We start from the raw sequence: 17,686 nt of genomic DNA on the forward strand, positions 1-17,686 counted from the left end.
TTCAATTAAAAACTTTATTGAATATATAATCTTAAAAGTATATCAGTTATTATAATTAGAAACATAAGATATTAGAATTACTGTAAAACATAAAAATAGTGGCAATTTATTACAATCATTAATCATAAAATTAAGTTTATGTTTAGACGTTTGCTTTTTTTTAATAAGTTGTCTTCAAATCGATGCTTTCAAATGGCAAAGATTGCTTGAGTTCAGTGACAACTCTCAAGTGGTGTCATTGAAAGTAAACTTATTCCTGTGGTTGCATTCATCACATTTAGTCATCACTGGCTCTATAATTAAGATAACATATGATTACCTAAATGCCATCAATTGATGTCATTATTATGTAATGCCATACTTATGTCTGGACCTCTTGGAAGTGGCTTTCTTTGAGCGGTTTTGCGATGATTTGGTTATCTTGGATGGAGTGACGTCTTCATCAGCAGAAAGTGCGCCATCACCAGGAGCTGATGACAATTCAATATAAGACATAATTGATTAGTACATAATTAAAACTATAATGTTATGCTTTTGCTGAAGACATACCATCATCGGGACTGTTCGGATTGTGAGACTCAGATTCCGAACTTTGTTCGGCTGCTTCTTTGTCTGTCTGCAAACCTACCACAGCCTAAACAAACAAAGTTTATATCAAACAACTGTTATTCTGATAACACTTAGCCGATGATGACCTGCATTGAAGTAATGGAAGACTTGGAAAATAGACGGTCGGCTTCTTTGAATTTACGGTTTCTTTTGTCAGATTTGCTATTTGTATTTCTACGCAAAAGACACACAAATTAGTGACTAATAATGTTAACCAAATGGCTGTCCTTATAAAAAGACAGACCTATTACTCATGAGATACCTGTCCCAACCTCTGATGATATTTCCGTACAGATGTGTGTCCTCCAGATAGGAGCCCTCGAAGGCGTATATTTGTCGCTCCAGATTACACAACATTTCCTGCAATAATGAAAAACAGTGTAAATGTGTGGACAGGTTAGCCATCGAGTTGACGGTGGCTAATACTGACGGCAATTTCGGCGCGACGTTTGACCAGTTCTGCCAATTCGGATCTCGTGTCCATCACTGCTGTTGTGTTTGATTTGGTCGCCATTGTTGTCAAAACACAAATCATATAATCACGTGACCCATACATACATTATATAACACACAATAATTACGACAACACATACACACTGTGTGTATGTCTACTATATTGACAACGATATTCTATTAGTGTTTGTTGTGCTGTCAGTCCTATAACTTATAAGCCTTTCATATCAATGGTATGTATCGTATGAATGTATGAATTGAATTGATATTAATGTTTGTGTTGTATTGCAATAAAAAGTGCATCACTTTTGTGTTGTTTTGTTGAATGCATTCATAGAAAATTCAAAATAGTTTTTACACAACATTTTTCATATTTTCATTTTTATAATGAAATTATTGTTACAGCGATTGTGTCACTGAAAAGTTGCATTTGATGTACAAGTTTTGCACATTTATATATATATATATATAACTCAACAATTTTTATTTACAATTTATTAAACATTTAACTTATTTTTATATATAATTATATAAATTTTTATGAATTTTAAATAAGATTTTATGTTTGTTTTGGACATCACAGCAATATTATCACAATCACTATAATCACCGAAAATGGTCAGTAATTTAAACTCAACAAAAAAAAATAGTTTTGCCGACGAGTTTTGATGACAAACACTGATCCCATGTATTTAGTGACTAAAAATAAAGTGTTGTCAATGACTACACCATTAAAGTAAAAAGTTTTTTCTGAGACATATGTTTTGAAAGTTTTTAGGAGAAAAAAAAGCTATTTATATGTTATTTACTTTATTTAAATGTTATATATTATTAATGATATATTGATTACATATTTACCCGAAACACTTGATGATAGATATACTGTACTATTTAAAGTCAATCAGTGCACAGCTATTATAAGTTATATACTGTATGTGCCATCACTTGATAAAAACCAGCTATCGATGAGATATTTAATTGCAAAAATTGTTTGCACTCTTTCCTTCAAAATATTATCTCTGTCTATCATTATTTTTAAATGTTAAAAACTTTATTTCATTTTAAATTTGCCTATAATTATGTCTAATATCTACTTTGTTTAGGCCATTGTCATCAATGAGGTAGATATCGGCCAAAAGTGTAACGATTGTCACACATGTGTCGGCTTTGAAGCACATCTCTGGCGGTAAGTTTTTAGACATAAATATTATTGATTTTATTATACCATTTATACTATATATGTAGTTATTATTTTTGTCGACTAAAGTATGTTATAAATTATTATAATTTATTTGGTTTAATACCGGTATATGTTATTTATTAGTTATAAATAATGGAAAAATTCATTCATATATTCAATGCATTACATACTATTGTATTATATATAACATATTTAATATTTGATTATATGATTATTATGACATATAACATACATTTTAAGTTATATCATATTTTTATTTTATTGATAAGTACTTTATAGCTTTCATATCATAATTATTACTACTACTGTTGTGTCAAATATAAATTGATATACATTTGACTGAATGGCAAACAAGGTAAAGCAGTTTCCTATAAATAAATCATAAATTTTGTTTTTAACCAAGGAGAATATTCTTTTAAATTCTATACTCAATATTATTATTTTGTTTAATATATTTTTTAATTAGTTACCGGTAATTTAAATTATTTATGATATTTATGACTATAACTATAAATTTTGATTTTTTTCAATCCCCACCCTATAAATATTCTTGATATAAATTATATTAGCATTTATATAAAATCATTTTGTTTTTGCCAACAAATCACAAATGTATTTTAATATTAATAAAATCATAAATTACTTTATATTAATATCCTATTTATTACATATATAAAGTGTATAATAATCTTATTATATTTTTTATATTATTTAAGTCAAATGGGATTCAAACATAAAAACTTATTAATATTTATTCAACCAATTCTCTATTAATGATAAAACCATAATGTAATTCATGTTATAAGAATTTAACCATTTTTGCAATAAATGCATATATTACATATATATTAAATAATTTTCATGACTAAAAATTTTATGTAGTGTTTAGCATTGAATTTTGTTAAAAAAATTAACTCAAACAATTGATTAACACTATATTTATATTGAGTCATTGCATATAAATAGTCTCTTTTTTGCCTTTTTTAAAAATAGCAAATATAAGCTTTTTTATCACCTGTTATTCAATTTAATTATTTATTCAATGAAATTGCGATTTTATTTTTCATTCAATATAAAAATAATAAATTTATACACTTTTTTTATTTGTTAATGCAAAACAATTATATCTACTTGAATACTGCCTCCACAATAATAGTTATCTGTTTACAGTATATATTGTATTTATACTGTTTTGTTTTTTTAATAAAAAAGGACATATAATTAGTGGGAAATTAATTCAAAAAACAGATAACATATATAATGTATTTATTTGCTTTAGTGGATTTTAAAATAATTGTTAAATATTAATATTAGAGTTTGTTTGGAATAATAATAATAATATTGTATAATATTTAATAAATTATAAAATATTTACAAAGCACTTGAGGTAAATAATAAAAGGCTGTTAAAATTACATGTAGTATTTATAATTAAGTATTTTTAAGTATATATTATTATTTATTATCATATAAAGAATTTATCAAAAGTGTCAAAAATTTTGAAATTATGACTTATATTATATTTATATATATACTTTATTAGTTAATATGATTATACTGTATATAATATATACATTTTGACAACTATAATACTGTAATTTTATATCCTATTTTACTTAATGTTTATTTTTTATTAATCTTTAAGATAAATTTACTCATTTTATAGTAACTATATTAATATTTTTTGCTCCATAGACTCACACTCATTGACATATTGCAATTAAATTTAATTGTACAATTACATACTATACAGTATGAATAAATATAAATATACTATAATACTAACATTAAAGTTTTATTTATTATATTTACTTATACCGTAACTCTATCTAGAGTTATGTATTATTGACAATAATTTATTGTAGTATTGATATTATGTTTTTTAATTTCTAACTAAGTTAGTGATATAAATTATATCTTAAATATCTTAATAAATATGTACTATATTTGGTTGATTGTAATCAGACAATAGTATGTTTAACTATTTTTGTTAATTGAATAAATTATTTTAATAATTTTTTAGCTATGAATATACATCTATGGATAACTTTTAACAAATTATTTTAAAAAACTAAGTTAACTAAATTGAATAAATTGACAAATACAGTATATATCTGTTTATATATTTTTAGGATATAATTAATTTAGAAAATGTTTTTTAGTTTTACGTTCAACCAAATAGTAAACACAAATTATAATATTTTATTTTTATTGTGAAAAAAAACTTTTAGCTAATCTAAGAAGAATTTATGTTAACTCTTTATTTTATTTTTTGTTACAATAGTCTATATTTATAGTTTTTTATATCATACAAATTAAGAAGTATGTTAATTAGGTTCAACATTCAGTTATCTACCAAAAAAATCAACCACTGCTGATGGTGTCAAATAAAATGTAAACTAAGCCAAATAGTTTTCCCCCATTTATTTAAATAAACAAATAATTTGTGTGTTGTATTATTTAATATAATAATGTGTATTAAGATATAATTATATACAATATGTACTATAAAAACAAATATACAGAAAACTATTTCATTGAATACTATTGACACAAATTAAGTTTTATTTTACTTAACAGAATATTCTATACTTATTATTTTAGATAATCTGTTGTATTAAGTGTAACATTTTATCTTTTAATTTGAGTAGAATTTTAAAGTTTTAACTAAACTTATCTAATTATATATTATATAAAGCATAAAACACAATGATTTATGACTTACTATTATAATTTTACGGAAATTGTGAGCCGTTTTAAAATACATATTTATATATATATATAATAAAATTTATATATTATAACAATGCAAAATATTATTTATGTTTATGTACACTGTATATTATATAATATAAATATTATTGTGTGTAAATAAGACTATAAATATTATTTAAAAACATTTTGTCATTTTATTTCAATGTGTCTGAAAATGTTAAATGCTTAATAAATATACATCAGTTTTGGCTATAAATTTGCTTATATATATATATATATATATATATATATACTAATTAATGAACAATGGTTTTACATGCAAAACTAATGTGTTTTTTATTAAATTGTAATTAAATACATATTATTTTAAAAACAAAAACTTATAATGGATTTTAGTGTTTAAAGTAGGTTTAAAATAGTAAACATCAGCATTTTCATTATCAGACCCATAATATTTTTGTAACTATTAATCATTGAAATTAATTAATTAATTTTTAAAAAATACAAATAATTTAAAATACAAAGTATTGTCACGAATGCGCTTTAAATTATCTAATAATAAGTACATCTGTTTTGTCATATATTTTGATGTCAGCACTCTCTCTATGTTTGGCGACATTTCAGACCATATGTCGGCGCCTCAGATGCTAATAGAGTATCAATTGAAATATCTGACTATTTTATTATATATGATATGCTTTATATTTATATATATATATATATATATATATATATATATATATATTGGTATATACGGTATATAATATAAGCCAATCATTGAATTGCATAAATTGATTATATCGTATCTAAAATAATATAGTTGTCAGGATTATAATTATAATTATGATACATTATTAATAATAAAATAAAATAAATTGTTATTTTTAGATAGACTTTTATAGAAAACAGTATTAATACAATTGAAAATACAATATGATTATTATTAATAGTTTGTATACTTTAATTTGTAGTCTAAATAAGTAATTATAATTAAAATATATTGTTTTTCTTTGTTATAATAAACATTGATAATAAACTTTTATCATTAATTTTGGATTTCAATGAACTTATTTTACATATACTGTATATAAACTTATTTATTTTATTTAATTATAAATGCAAATTAAGATTATATAAATTCAATATATACTTATTGCTACAATTTTCAATTAGCTAATGTGTAAATACAATGGTATTGTCAATCAAAGCATATAATTAGGCGATTCCCTAAAAATATCAATTTTGATGCACGCATTGTCATGCATTGTGACTATAGTTTTCATCTAAAATAACAATACATTAAGCTGTCCATCAAAACTACTATAACTGAGAAATGTATGAATATATAAACAGTTACATCAAGTGATAGTTATTTCTTAATTATATAGCAAACATATATAATCTATTATATTTAAAAGTATTGCTTTTGGTATTAGATTTGGTGACAGATTAAATCAGATACACTGGCGCTCAGCACACTGTTAGTCACACCGTTATGTTAGTTAATATACGGTATGTGCGCAGAGAAAATATAAGTCTATTACTGTATATATACTATTAGACTACAGAATCACTCATAAAGTAGATTATATAATAATAATAATGTACTTCAGTTTTAGCCATCAATGAGTTTATTGAAAGCTTTTTTTGTGGTTGAGATCCAAATACTGTTTACTACTGTTTAAAAACTGGTGTTTTTTGCACTGTATTACTGAACTGATTAGTTGATATGCCATGTCTACACTTACCATATATTGATAAACTAACATATATGCACTTTTCCTTAAATAATCAAGGCGAAAAATTCTAATTTCTAGGATATTAGTTTATTAGTTACACAAATGACTTATATGTAAAAACTTATGCAAAAAATTGTTGAATGCATAAAGTGTTTGAAAATATGTTTCTCTAATATTTATTTAATTTATTTTAATAATAAACAAACTCTCATAATTAGTTAATTAATTAATTGAATGAATGAATGTTTCAATGCATTTATTTATTATGATTATAACATGTGGTACAAACAAACTTGCAATAAACTAATTATTATTGACTTAATTTTGTTGTTGTCGTTATTGTTATACTTTTGTGATTGTATATGATTGTTGACAATTGACTAACCATTTGTTAAATATTATATTTATTTATATATATATATATATTGATAGTTATATGTGATGCCATTTAATCGCATTATTAATATTAATAATAATAATAATCACAGGAAAGTGTGTACCAACTGTAAGTGTCCGCGAGATTCACACGCTGTCTATCACGAAGAGTTTGTTGACGTTAGACAAAGATTAGGATTGAAAAAGGATGGATCAGATTATAAGGAGAGGACATTACAAGAGGGATATTCTTGGGTTCCCACAGGCATCACAAGTGAAAAGGTATTATTTTGATAATTTTTATATAAATATATATAAATTTATATATATATATATATAATTAGACCTTTTTTGGCACAAACTCATCTATTAAATAATTTCACTTAGATTTTCATAATATTTAGCATATTTGTCGACACATTATCTTATAAATTGAATCATGTGGTGAAATATATAACAATAAATATAAAGTACTGTACACTATGTTATGTCTAATATATGTTTATTTTATATAGTATTTAGTAATGATAGCTATTAGTACACATATATGGATTACAGACACGAAACAGATTTTTATAAGTCATAATTATAACTCTTGATTATTATTTTAATGTCAAATGATGTCTAAAAACCAATATATTTAAAACTTTGGCTGACAATTGCTATAATATAACTGTCTTTATGGTATCCAACAGTGTCTTAATTACCCTTAAATATAGTGTAAAATTTTTGTTGATTACAAATATAAACTTGAAACTATGTATTACTTCTATAACTAATTAGTATTTAAATAACAACAAAAAAAACTATGATATTAGCTTTATTATGTCATAATGTATTACTAATGTAATATTTAACGGATATTTTAAAATAAACAAACCATAGCAAATTGTCCTAGTACAAAATTTCTAATATGTAACCTTAGCTACCCTTTCAGTTAGTAATAATATTTATAATTTATTATTATTATTATTATTATAGTATTTCTACAATATATTACTACAAAAACTGGAATAGAAATTCACATATATTTATGATATATTATAACATAAGTTCACGCCTTATATAAGCAAACAAGCAATAGATTTAAAGGAAGACATTATTTTGATAATTACTAATAGTTATTGGATTCACATTTTGAATTAACTTTTTTTTATTATCATTTTTATATTTTCATTTAATAAATTGGTGAAAATAGAGACAACATAAATAGACATTTCTAGTATAACTGATATCATATTAAACGGTTTAATTTGTTTATATTTATGATCTCATCTCTAATAATAAGTTTGAGTCAAACTGTTTGACTATCATGTAATAGTAGTCGTAATAAGTGATAATAATTTTAATTAAATAAATGTGTAGTGCAACCTTTTTTTATTATTATTAGTTTAATTGTTTGTATTTGACATTTAATAAAAGTTATTGTTATCATTATTATTGTTTATTTTTAACTTTATTACATTAGTATACAAAAATTATAGTATACTGTACTATACTATCATAAAATGAATTGCGAGACTATGTTTACTAAACAAATGAAAAAACGTTTGACAAAAAATAATAGCAAATTAAACGATGAAGAAAAAAGATTAATTGTAATTTTGTTTTTAATTTGTAATATAATATATATTAAAATATTGCATTTTAATATAATTTGTTGTAATAGATCCTAATTGCTTATACTTTATATATAACTTATGTTATTTTTGTTGTTAAACAGATTGAACAGTACTTTTTGCAACTACCTGTCCAAAAAGTGCCTCGTTTAGGAACACAGGGCCAAAAATACAGGGACCGACAGATAATCATGCAATTGCCCAAACAGGACCTGGCACTAGCCTATTGTAAATTTGTTGAACGAGAAAATTGGAAATATTTTGAAGATTTTGTTCACAATAGAAATGTGAACGCATTGGAAATCGGATCAATCAAATTATTCACTGATAGTAACAACAACACTGTATGTATAAACATTTTTATTGTTATTTTATTTCATGTACTGTATTACATTTCATGGTTATATTATCACATCTATGCATACCTATTATATATATAATCATTTTTATTTTGGTTAAATTTCTATTGATTTATTGAATCAACAATTTTTTTATAGTGTAAAACTTGCAACAAATCTATTGGCGTTCAAGAGGTTTGTGTAGTGGCGTCAAAGTTTGGCGATGAGGTCCAGTGGCACCCAAACTGTTTCATATGCAACGTTTGCCAAGAATTATTGGTAGACCTGACCTACTGTGCAAAAGATGACAAACTCTACTGTGAAAGACATTACGCGGAGACCATAAAGCCTAGATGTAGTGCATGTGATGAGGTATTACTTAACTATTTTTGAATCAATGACTTTTGGTTGAGTTGAAACTTTTACTTTTATTTATTATACAATTTGTAAAACAATTTGTAGTTTTGAAGTTTTCAAAACACACAATATTTGCACAAACAGATAATCAAATCAATCATTTATCCCAATATTATCCAAGACTAGGGGGTCTTAAGTATCTTATCCGAGAATGTAATAGACAACAATCAAAAATAAAAAATTGTTTGAACCGATAGTTTTTTAAACTATTGATGTGTTCGTCTAAACTATTTTTGGCCTCATTTAATGGCATGCATTAAAATAATAATAATAATAATATATATATGTGTGTGTCTGCAATAAAAAAGTTTTCTTTCACTGACAACACAAAAAAATCTTTAGCTTTAAAAGATTTACAATAACCAAGAAGTTAGTGGCAATGCGTTTTTGCACACGAAACTGATCCCAACCAACAAAGTTATTGCTGAATATATCATTTAAAATAATTCAATGCAATCCTACGTCGGTTGCTATTAATAAACCCAATGCGAAACAATTTAGATATACTGTACTGTTATGTAGAGTACAGAGAGTATAGAGATTAGTGGAGTAGTAATTATTTTTTGAAGGCATTTGTTTTATTATAATGTTATTTGTATGTTATGTTAATAAACCATTTGAAAGCAATGTTACCGTATAATAATGGCTTATTTTGTCGACAGTTGATCTTCTCCGGCGAATATACGAAAGCCATGGGTAAGGAATGGCATACCAATCACTTCTGTTGTTGGAAGTGTGATCTGACACTCAGTGGTCAACGATATGTCATCCGAGAGGGTCACCCGTTTTGTATCAAATGTTACGAACAGAGCCACGCAAATGTATGTGAAGAGTGTACGAAACCCATTGGCATTGACTCAAAGGTACCGATGCTTATCATGTTGTGCTTAACCTCTCTCTCACTTATTGTGTCCCTTAAACTCGTGTCCCATTGATTCGGGAAATTATTTTTTTGAGGATTTTTTTATTATATTATATTTTTATTAAAATTAATAATTAATATAAAATACACTATATTTGTTCACATAAGTAAATTATTTTGGAAATTCAATTTTGGCACATATTTTATATAAAGTTTCGTTTTTTTGTATTTGTTTCTAAATATTGTGTTAAAACTAAAATCTCGTGAACATAAAATAGTAAATATTTAGTTTTTATTTGCTCAGCAAATTACTATAAATTATACCAGTATATTTATAAATTGAAAATTACATTGTGAATATTTTAGTAAAAACATAAATTTTAATGATCCCAAAATATTCTTGAAAAATATGTTTAGAAATATATTTAAAATTTCAACATTTAATGTAAATAAACACTTTTATTAATAGTCTATTAAATTCAAATTAATCATATAATAGATATTATTCATTAATAACTTCCTCTCTTTACTATTTGGCAACAATTCAAATATCCTTTTCTATAAAAGGAGGCGTGTATTGACTCAACAGTGTTAGAGAAAGAAAGAGAGAGATAGAGTGGGTTTGAGACGTGATTGACATTCAATAGTTTTATTATGATTTTAACAACAAATATTGAACTAAATATTGTATTTAACTATTTAAAAATTTTTTAGTATGATCATAGTCATTTATCGATCATTTTTTAAATGTAGAATAAAATTCATATAGATGAATTTTTTTCAAAAATATATATCAAGGTTATTGCTAAGAAAAGTGCACATCTATGCTAATCAAGAATATCCCACCAGTGCTTATGTTTGTATAATTTAATATTATCATTGAAATTAGGTCGATATCATTAAAATTGTTGTAATACCCCAACCGTTACCCGATATGAACTATATTTGTGACATATTCATAGATTTCATATTTGTTTTTTGTGGTTTAAACTCCATGATATTGTCGCTATTTATTAGCAAATAATATAAAATCCCGGAAATGACCCCCTATTGGGGTCCAATTTCTCTGTATATTAAATTGGACAATATTATTTAGTGAATGTGTGAATAAAATAATGAAAAACTTTATTATAAATGTGATTAACTAAAAATTTGGTTAATTTATCAATTATAACAATTTTTTTTGAAACAAAATTATTTTTATCTATTAAAATTTTTTTAAAGTTGAAAAATATGTTAAACCCATCTCTATAAAAAAAACTCAATTAAATTTATATACTGTATATTATACATTGAACTAATCTGACTTTTAAGTGATCCATAAGTTTAGTATAATATAAAATACTATAACTATGTATATATATGATTAGTTAATTAAAAATTTGAAGTCAAATTGAAATGTCAAATAATGTTATAAATACTATATATTATTTGCTTTTTTTCTACACTATAATTAATTGGTGTTTTGCATTGTTTGCATAGGACTTATGCTATAATGAGAAGCACTGGCACGAGGCATGCTTTGTGTGTCGCAAATGCAAGAAATCACTGGTCGACGACAGGTTTGGCACCAAAAACGATGCCGTCTATTGTGGCGACTGTTACGACATGGAGTACTCACCGAGATGTGATGGATGTGGGGAACCATTTAAAGCTGGTATGATATATACACACCTATATGTTGTCTAACCTATTGGTCGACTTATTAATTAAAATAAATATTTATTTTACAAAAAAAAGGATAGTCTATTCTATCAAAATAAATATTTATTTAATTATTAGTTCCGCTAATAGGATGTGTATTGACTATTATTGGAAACAATATATTTTTAGTTATAATATACCGATAAAATTATTAAATTTATGTAGTAATATAAGTTCTGTATAATCGCTTAAAAATATAACTTAATAATTTATTATTAATACTATATATGCAATTGAGCTAGCTAATTTAAGAAACCATTTTTTTGGTATCAAATTAAATTAAGATATGTTATCACATTGTTTATACGGTATATTATATTTCCTTAATTATGTTTGTGACAACTTTAACAAAACATTTGTTTCATTATCTATAAATATATTGTGTCTAAGAAAATATTAATATAAAATTCTATAAATATATATCCTGTTTAAGTATAATATAATAGATACAGTATTTGTTACTTTTAATTATAATAATATGTTAGTAAATTAATAACATATTTCCTAATAATATTTTATGATGAGCTATTATTATATAATTTATTATGAGTTAATAATAATAATTATAATTATTATTATCATTTAACAGGTCATAAAAAGATGGAGTATAAGGGAAAGTCATTACATGAGCAGTGTTTTACTTGTTTTAAATGTCAGGTCCCGATCGGTACCAAATCATTTGTTCCGCGAGAAAACGACATATTCTGTAGTGAATGCTATGAGCTTAAGTATGCCGTCCGGTGTGTCAAATGCAGTGAAGTATGATATCTTGATTGTCACTAATTTTAATAATAATTTATTTGATGTTTTTTTTATTTGTTTAACTCAATTACTTAATCAATCAAACAAACAGGTAATAAATGGTGACGGACTGACCTTCAAGGACGAGCCCTGGCATAAGGAGTGTTTTGCTTGTAGTAAATGCAAAAAACTGATTTCGGGCAATAAGTTTTCAATGAAAGACGACAACCTATACTGTTTGGACTGTTTTGGCGAAGTCTATGCGCACAAGTGTTCCTCGTGTAACAAACCAATCATATCGGGCAATCCCGGCGGTACCCGATTTGTGGCCTTCGAGGATAGGAATTGGCACAGCGATTGCTTTAAGTGTTCCGCCTGTCAGATAACGTTATCGGGAAGGGGTTTCATTATGGACGGTCCGGAACTGCTGTGCGCCGAATGTGCAAAATCTAGACTAAGCCTCTCATAAAAGTGATGGCAGTCCACGAAAAAAATCATTGTTTTTTTTGTTATACATTATATACAGTAACAATTATTATAGAAATTATGTTGATTATTATATCTATTATCATATATTTAATATTATATACCTAGTTTAAATGCCAACATTATTTAATTATTATATTTTATTTAATATAATATAATGGTTGTCCCCCATCAACAATCAACAATTATCTATAAATGTGATCAAAAGGAGGTTGACTTACCAAATGGGGGAATCAACTTATTACTATAGTGTAAAATTTTAAAACAATTATTATTTATAATATCAAATTAAATAAGTTTAAAAATTTTGCACAAATGAATTGAATTAACTGATAACTACCTCCCAAATGACAATCTTAACCTAATAGCTGACCTCAAAAAACAAACAATGGTCACGGAATTGTGGTGATTTGAAATTATGATTATGATATTCACATAAAATGCAATTCAATGCAAACTTCATGTGATGATTAGTTACTTAGTTAATGGTCACAAAAATAAAACACTGTCTGACAGTCTGAGTCGGCTTTAATTAGGATTCAATTTCCTTATAATGGGAGGTATGACCAGAAATGCCAACTTTGATGACCAAAAATTAATGTCTTTTACCTATATATTTAACAAAAATATTTTATCAAATATTATATTTGACAACTGATTGTTATGATATTTTAATTATTTTATTGAATAATGTTTAATCAAATGCAGCTTAAAATTTTAGTCAATATTTATAATTTATATTAATGGTAACTATACTTACAATTTATATATATATTATTATTATAATTATAACTTAATTACTAAGTACTCCATGCAATACTGTTACTCCCATACCTAATACCAATTAATTTAAATTAATAAATTGTATATTTTTACATAAAACTCATGAATAAAAAAATTAATTTGTTAACCATTATATTTATTTTAGATATACAGTATATAAATTTACAGTAATACTGTATATACTGTAGTAATCAGTTTCAAAAAAAATTGCAGTTTTATAGTTTGTAAAATATATTGATTTATTTTTAACCATTGGTTATTAATAATGTGAAGTATATCAAATCATATAAGACAGGTAAAATTAGTTTGCAATTTGATAAAACATTTATTAATATATATATATTTATTTATTTATGACATAACAATATAATCTCAAGTATAATAAATTATTAACGTGATAATTTGATTTTTTTTGTTTCAATAAATAAGTGTTTAATTTTTTTATGCTATAATAATTTATAAAATTGTAAAACAATAAACAATTGTATAATAATAATATTTTAAAAGTAAACTTGTTTACAGCAAAATATTTTTTAAAATCCAATTCAAAGTGCAAGTTTGCAATACATATATAAAATATATTCATATTTGTGATAATAAAAAGCATTAATTTCTACAGTATATACACACATATACAGTACATAATAATAATACAGAAAACCGGTAAGAATTTGCATTGAATTTTGTTTTAAATATCAAAATCATTGACTAAGAAATGAAAAACAAAGGCATCCTTTTTGCGATCTATTGACTGCACGTGAGATTGAAATGAAGAACTACTGGAAGTATCCGAAGAGCTTCTAAATAGACTTTGTTGTGAAGCTCTCAGAATATTTCTCTCAACACCCATACCTTCGTTGATAGGACTTCTCAATAATACTGAACCAAATATCGATGCTATCGATGTAACAAATAAACCAATAAAAACAAGTAAATTATAATTTGTTTAATACTGTAATTATTATTATTAGAGTAATTACCTAATAATTTAGAGTCGAGTTTATTAGTGTTTGAATGCCTTAACAATTCCCTTAGAAAAGCAATTAAATAGTAAAATACATTTCTGTGATGTTCTGGCATTTCCTGAACCACCTGTACATCAAAAAAACCAATCAATGAATGAGATCTGCTGTTTAAACAACTGAAATAAATAGATGTCTCACTTGTTTGCATAGTATAAAGTTGGAACTTCCTTCCAGAGCGCGTGCATAATAATTATAGGGTACGACCGGTTCGGATAACGATTCCAAAAATATAATTAAAGCTTCAGCTACTGAATAGATGCTTACATTGAATTTGTCGACATATCCCATATCCAGCCACTTCCTCACCTGACAAAACTCTGTTATTAGACCTGATTGTTGAAACAACTCTTTTGTTAACATTCCGTATTTGTATAGTTGATCGACAATAATCCAAAGTTCTTTAGGTATGTCCCAAATTGCTGGCCATTTGTCGTGTTGTTTGAGCTCCAGTTGTTTGACAACATCTTTAGACACTTGTTTAAGTGGTTGTTTAAGTCTAACCAATGTATCGATTGAACAACCATAACAGCTTCGTTGATAAGTACCGGTGATTGTTATAAAAAGATCTTTACCACCATCCAGATGTAACACTATTATGTCTGATAATTCGTCGGCACCGCTATTAAGTCTATAGGCAGTTGTCTTATCGACAAACGCTTCCAATTCAACGTCCAGTGAGTCGCCGGGCATTAACTTAGAAGTATATGGTTTTATCTGTAGCCACGGTTTACAATAGGAGACATCATTTGGTTTCTTAATGAACTCAAACGTAAGAGGCACTTGACCCGTGTTGGCCACTGTCAATAGGTTACTCTGTCGTTCACCGAAAGTGACAAAATCAAAATTAACTTCCATTTTGTCGACCGTTACTTGAGGTAGAAATTCGTTTTCCAATTGATCCAATTTTTTCATCACTTCTTCATATATTTTACGATATTTTTTGTTGTCAATCACTTTAATGGAGACATCAAACAAACCGCTCACAGGCTTGTGGTCACTGATCAACAAAGTTGGATGACTTCTATAAGCCAGTTGTTTGGTCGGCTCTTTGGATCGCCACAAGACACGATCACACCAGGCGGGCGGTCGACTCTTTTCACTTGAATCCCAATTATCAGTTCCCGGATCGTACTTATAGGTCGGCAAATATGTAATATCGCCTTCAGTGTAGCCGACAAACACATTCTTGCAATTGATCTGAACCTTGAGCTGGTCGTGCTCTAGGAGTACCTGATAGGCCTTAATGTTAAGATAATTCTTAACCTGTTCGGTGCTTAAGTCCATTAGCCGATAGTTTAAGTCTCCAAACCAATAAATGTGACTAAAAATTATAGTAAAAAAAGATATAATTATATTAAAACCAGTTGTTTAAAGTCAACGACAAATCATTTACTAACTCGTGATCTTTAATATATTTCGGAGGTTTAAAGTAATTGAAGATAAGTCGCGAACAAATCTCATTGTAGTCTTGGTTTCGGCGCTCATATTCCTCGACGTGTGCCGCCAGATGACTGTTCACCAAACAGATTGACGTACTGTGAAAGTCAAACCTAATGGCAACACCGCCTTTATTTCCCTACAAATTGATCCCAAATATTACAATCAATTGTTTTAAAATAATGACTGATTCCTAATATCATAATTATTTAAATCAATTGCATTACCATTCGGCCCATAAGTCCAGTGCCCACCATCTCGGCGGTCACGTGCGACACAAACTGTTTTAATTCTGCTTTAATGAACACAACTAACATCATACCGACGAGTCTGACGAGTCGGACCAACTCATACGTGGCTTTCGGATGAAGTGCTTCTCTACACGCCTTAAACCACATCTCTTGTTTCGGCGACTCATTGAACACAAAGGCTTCCGTCGATAAGTCTAATTCTTGAAAACCGAGAGCATAAATATCGGGAGGATTGGGATCTCTGGCCAACCAGTCATGCAGTGATTGTGTGGCATTCTGTCCGTTCACATTCCAAGTGCCCACAAATAGTCGGTAATTCTCCAAATGGGTGTACTTGTCCTCACGCATAACCATCTGTGCCCGTATAACACTCTCCCGTGCGGCCAAAGGTGTGGCACCCGTTGCGATCTCGTGTCGCGAAATGTCCACAATATTATCGTTAATCGGCGAATCCAATTGAGTTCCGTAAAAACTACTTTTACCGACATTGTTGGCCTTAAAGTTTTGACCCAAGTTCTGGTCCGAGTTGGTCGCGACCGCACTGTTTACGTCAGTCCAGTCGTCACTTGTACTGTCAAAGTGATGATCATCGAAGTCGATGAGATTTGCCGACGAATTGTTCGTCATCTTGGAGTCATATATACGGACAAACTGTGGTCAATGATCTGATGACTTGACTTGTCATGTGTTTTGTGATCGCAATTGTCTACCATTGATGACAAGCCATCGTCAAAGTTGTGAAGCACTTCAACACTCACTTCACTTGAATTAAAAATCCTAAAGACTTTCCCTAATCGACAGTCAATAATATCTTTACATCAGATGTCGCCATACATTACATTGATGTCTAAATGCGGCAAAAGTGGCGCTAATTTTGACCAAATGTTCAGCGACTCGACTGTCGGCACCAGTTTTCGGAACTAATTCATGTA

At 26.8% G+C, this 17,686-nt stretch overlaps 3 protein-coding genes across 7 annotated transcripts; 1 reads left to right on the forward strand and 2 right to left on the reverse strand.

Moving 5' to 3' along the window:
* Positions 1–90: 90 nt before the first annotated feature.
* Positions 91–1,165, reverse strand: LOC128961807 (chromatin modification-related protein MEAF6-like). 2 transcript variants are annotated; one of them, XM_054308087.1, is made up of 6 exons: positions 1,040–1,165; positions 854–969; positions 696–783; positions 550–634; positions 362–470; positions 91–293 (listed from the first exon to the last, which is right to left on the reverse strand). In XM_054308087.1, exons 1-6 carry the CDS (start codon positions 1,163–1,165, stop codon positions 278–280), a joined length of 540 nt encoding a protein of 179 aa, XP_054164062.1. In that variant the 3' UTR covers positions 91–277. The 2 variants fall into 2 exon arrangements, with proteins under 2 accessions (XP_054164062.1, XP_054164063.1); XM_054308088.1 differs by having other exon boundaries at positions 93–293; positions 872–969.
* Positions 1,166–1,230: 65 nt separating this feature from the next.
* LOC128961805 (four and a half LIM domains protein 2-like) lies at positions 1,231–13,350 on the forward strand. 4 transcript variants are annotated; one of them, XM_054308082.1, is made up of 10 exons: positions 1,231–1,295; positions 1,646–1,680; positions 2,166–2,248; positions 7,205–7,373; positions 8,815–9,054; positions 9,208–9,420; positions 10,128–10,328; positions 11,810–11,984; positions 12,621–12,790; positions 12,885–13,350. In XM_054308082.1, the coding sequence occupies exons 2-10, from the start codon at positions 1,678–1,680 to the stop codon at positions 13,239–13,241; spliced, it is 1,611 nt and encodes a 536-aa protein (XP_054164057.1). In that variant the 5' UTR covers positions 1,231–1,295; positions 1,646–1,677; the 3' UTR covers positions 13,242–13,350. The 4 variants fall into 4 exon arrangements, with proteins under 4 accessions (XP_054164057.1, XP_054164059.1, XP_054164058.1 ...); XM_054308084.1 differs by lacking the exon at positions 1,646–1,680 and having other exon boundaries at positions 1,291–1,295; XM_054308083.1 differs by lacking the exon at positions 1,231–1,295 and having other exon boundaries at positions 1,635–1,680.
* A 1,246-nt stretch (positions 13,351–14,596) lies between these two features.
* Positions 14,597–17,563, reverse strand: LOC128961974 (type II inositol 1,4,5-trisphosphate 5-phosphatase-like). Its single transcript, XM_054308317.1, has 5 exons — positions 16,731–17,563; positions 16,464–16,642; positions 15,205–16,387; positions 15,022–15,133; positions 14,597–14,938 (listed from the first exon to the last, which is right to left on the reverse strand). Exons 1-5 carry the CDS (start codon positions 17,379–17,381, stop codon positions 14,730–14,732), a joined length of 2,334 nt encoding a protein of 777 aa, XP_054164292.1. The 5' UTR covers positions 17,382–17,563; the 3' UTR covers positions 14,597–14,729.
* Positions 17,564–17,686: the final 123 nt, after the last annotated feature.

Source organism: Oppia nitens, unplaced genomic scaffold (genome assembly GCF_028296485.1).
Source record: "Oppia nitens isolate AA-2021 unplaced genomic scaffold, nextdenovo-longstitch-racon4-pilon3 scaffold5_pilon_pilon_pilon, whole genome shotgun sequence".
Lineage (NCBI taxonomy): Eukaryota > Metazoa > Arthropoda > Arachnida > Sarcoptiformes > Oppiidae > Oppia > Oppia nitens.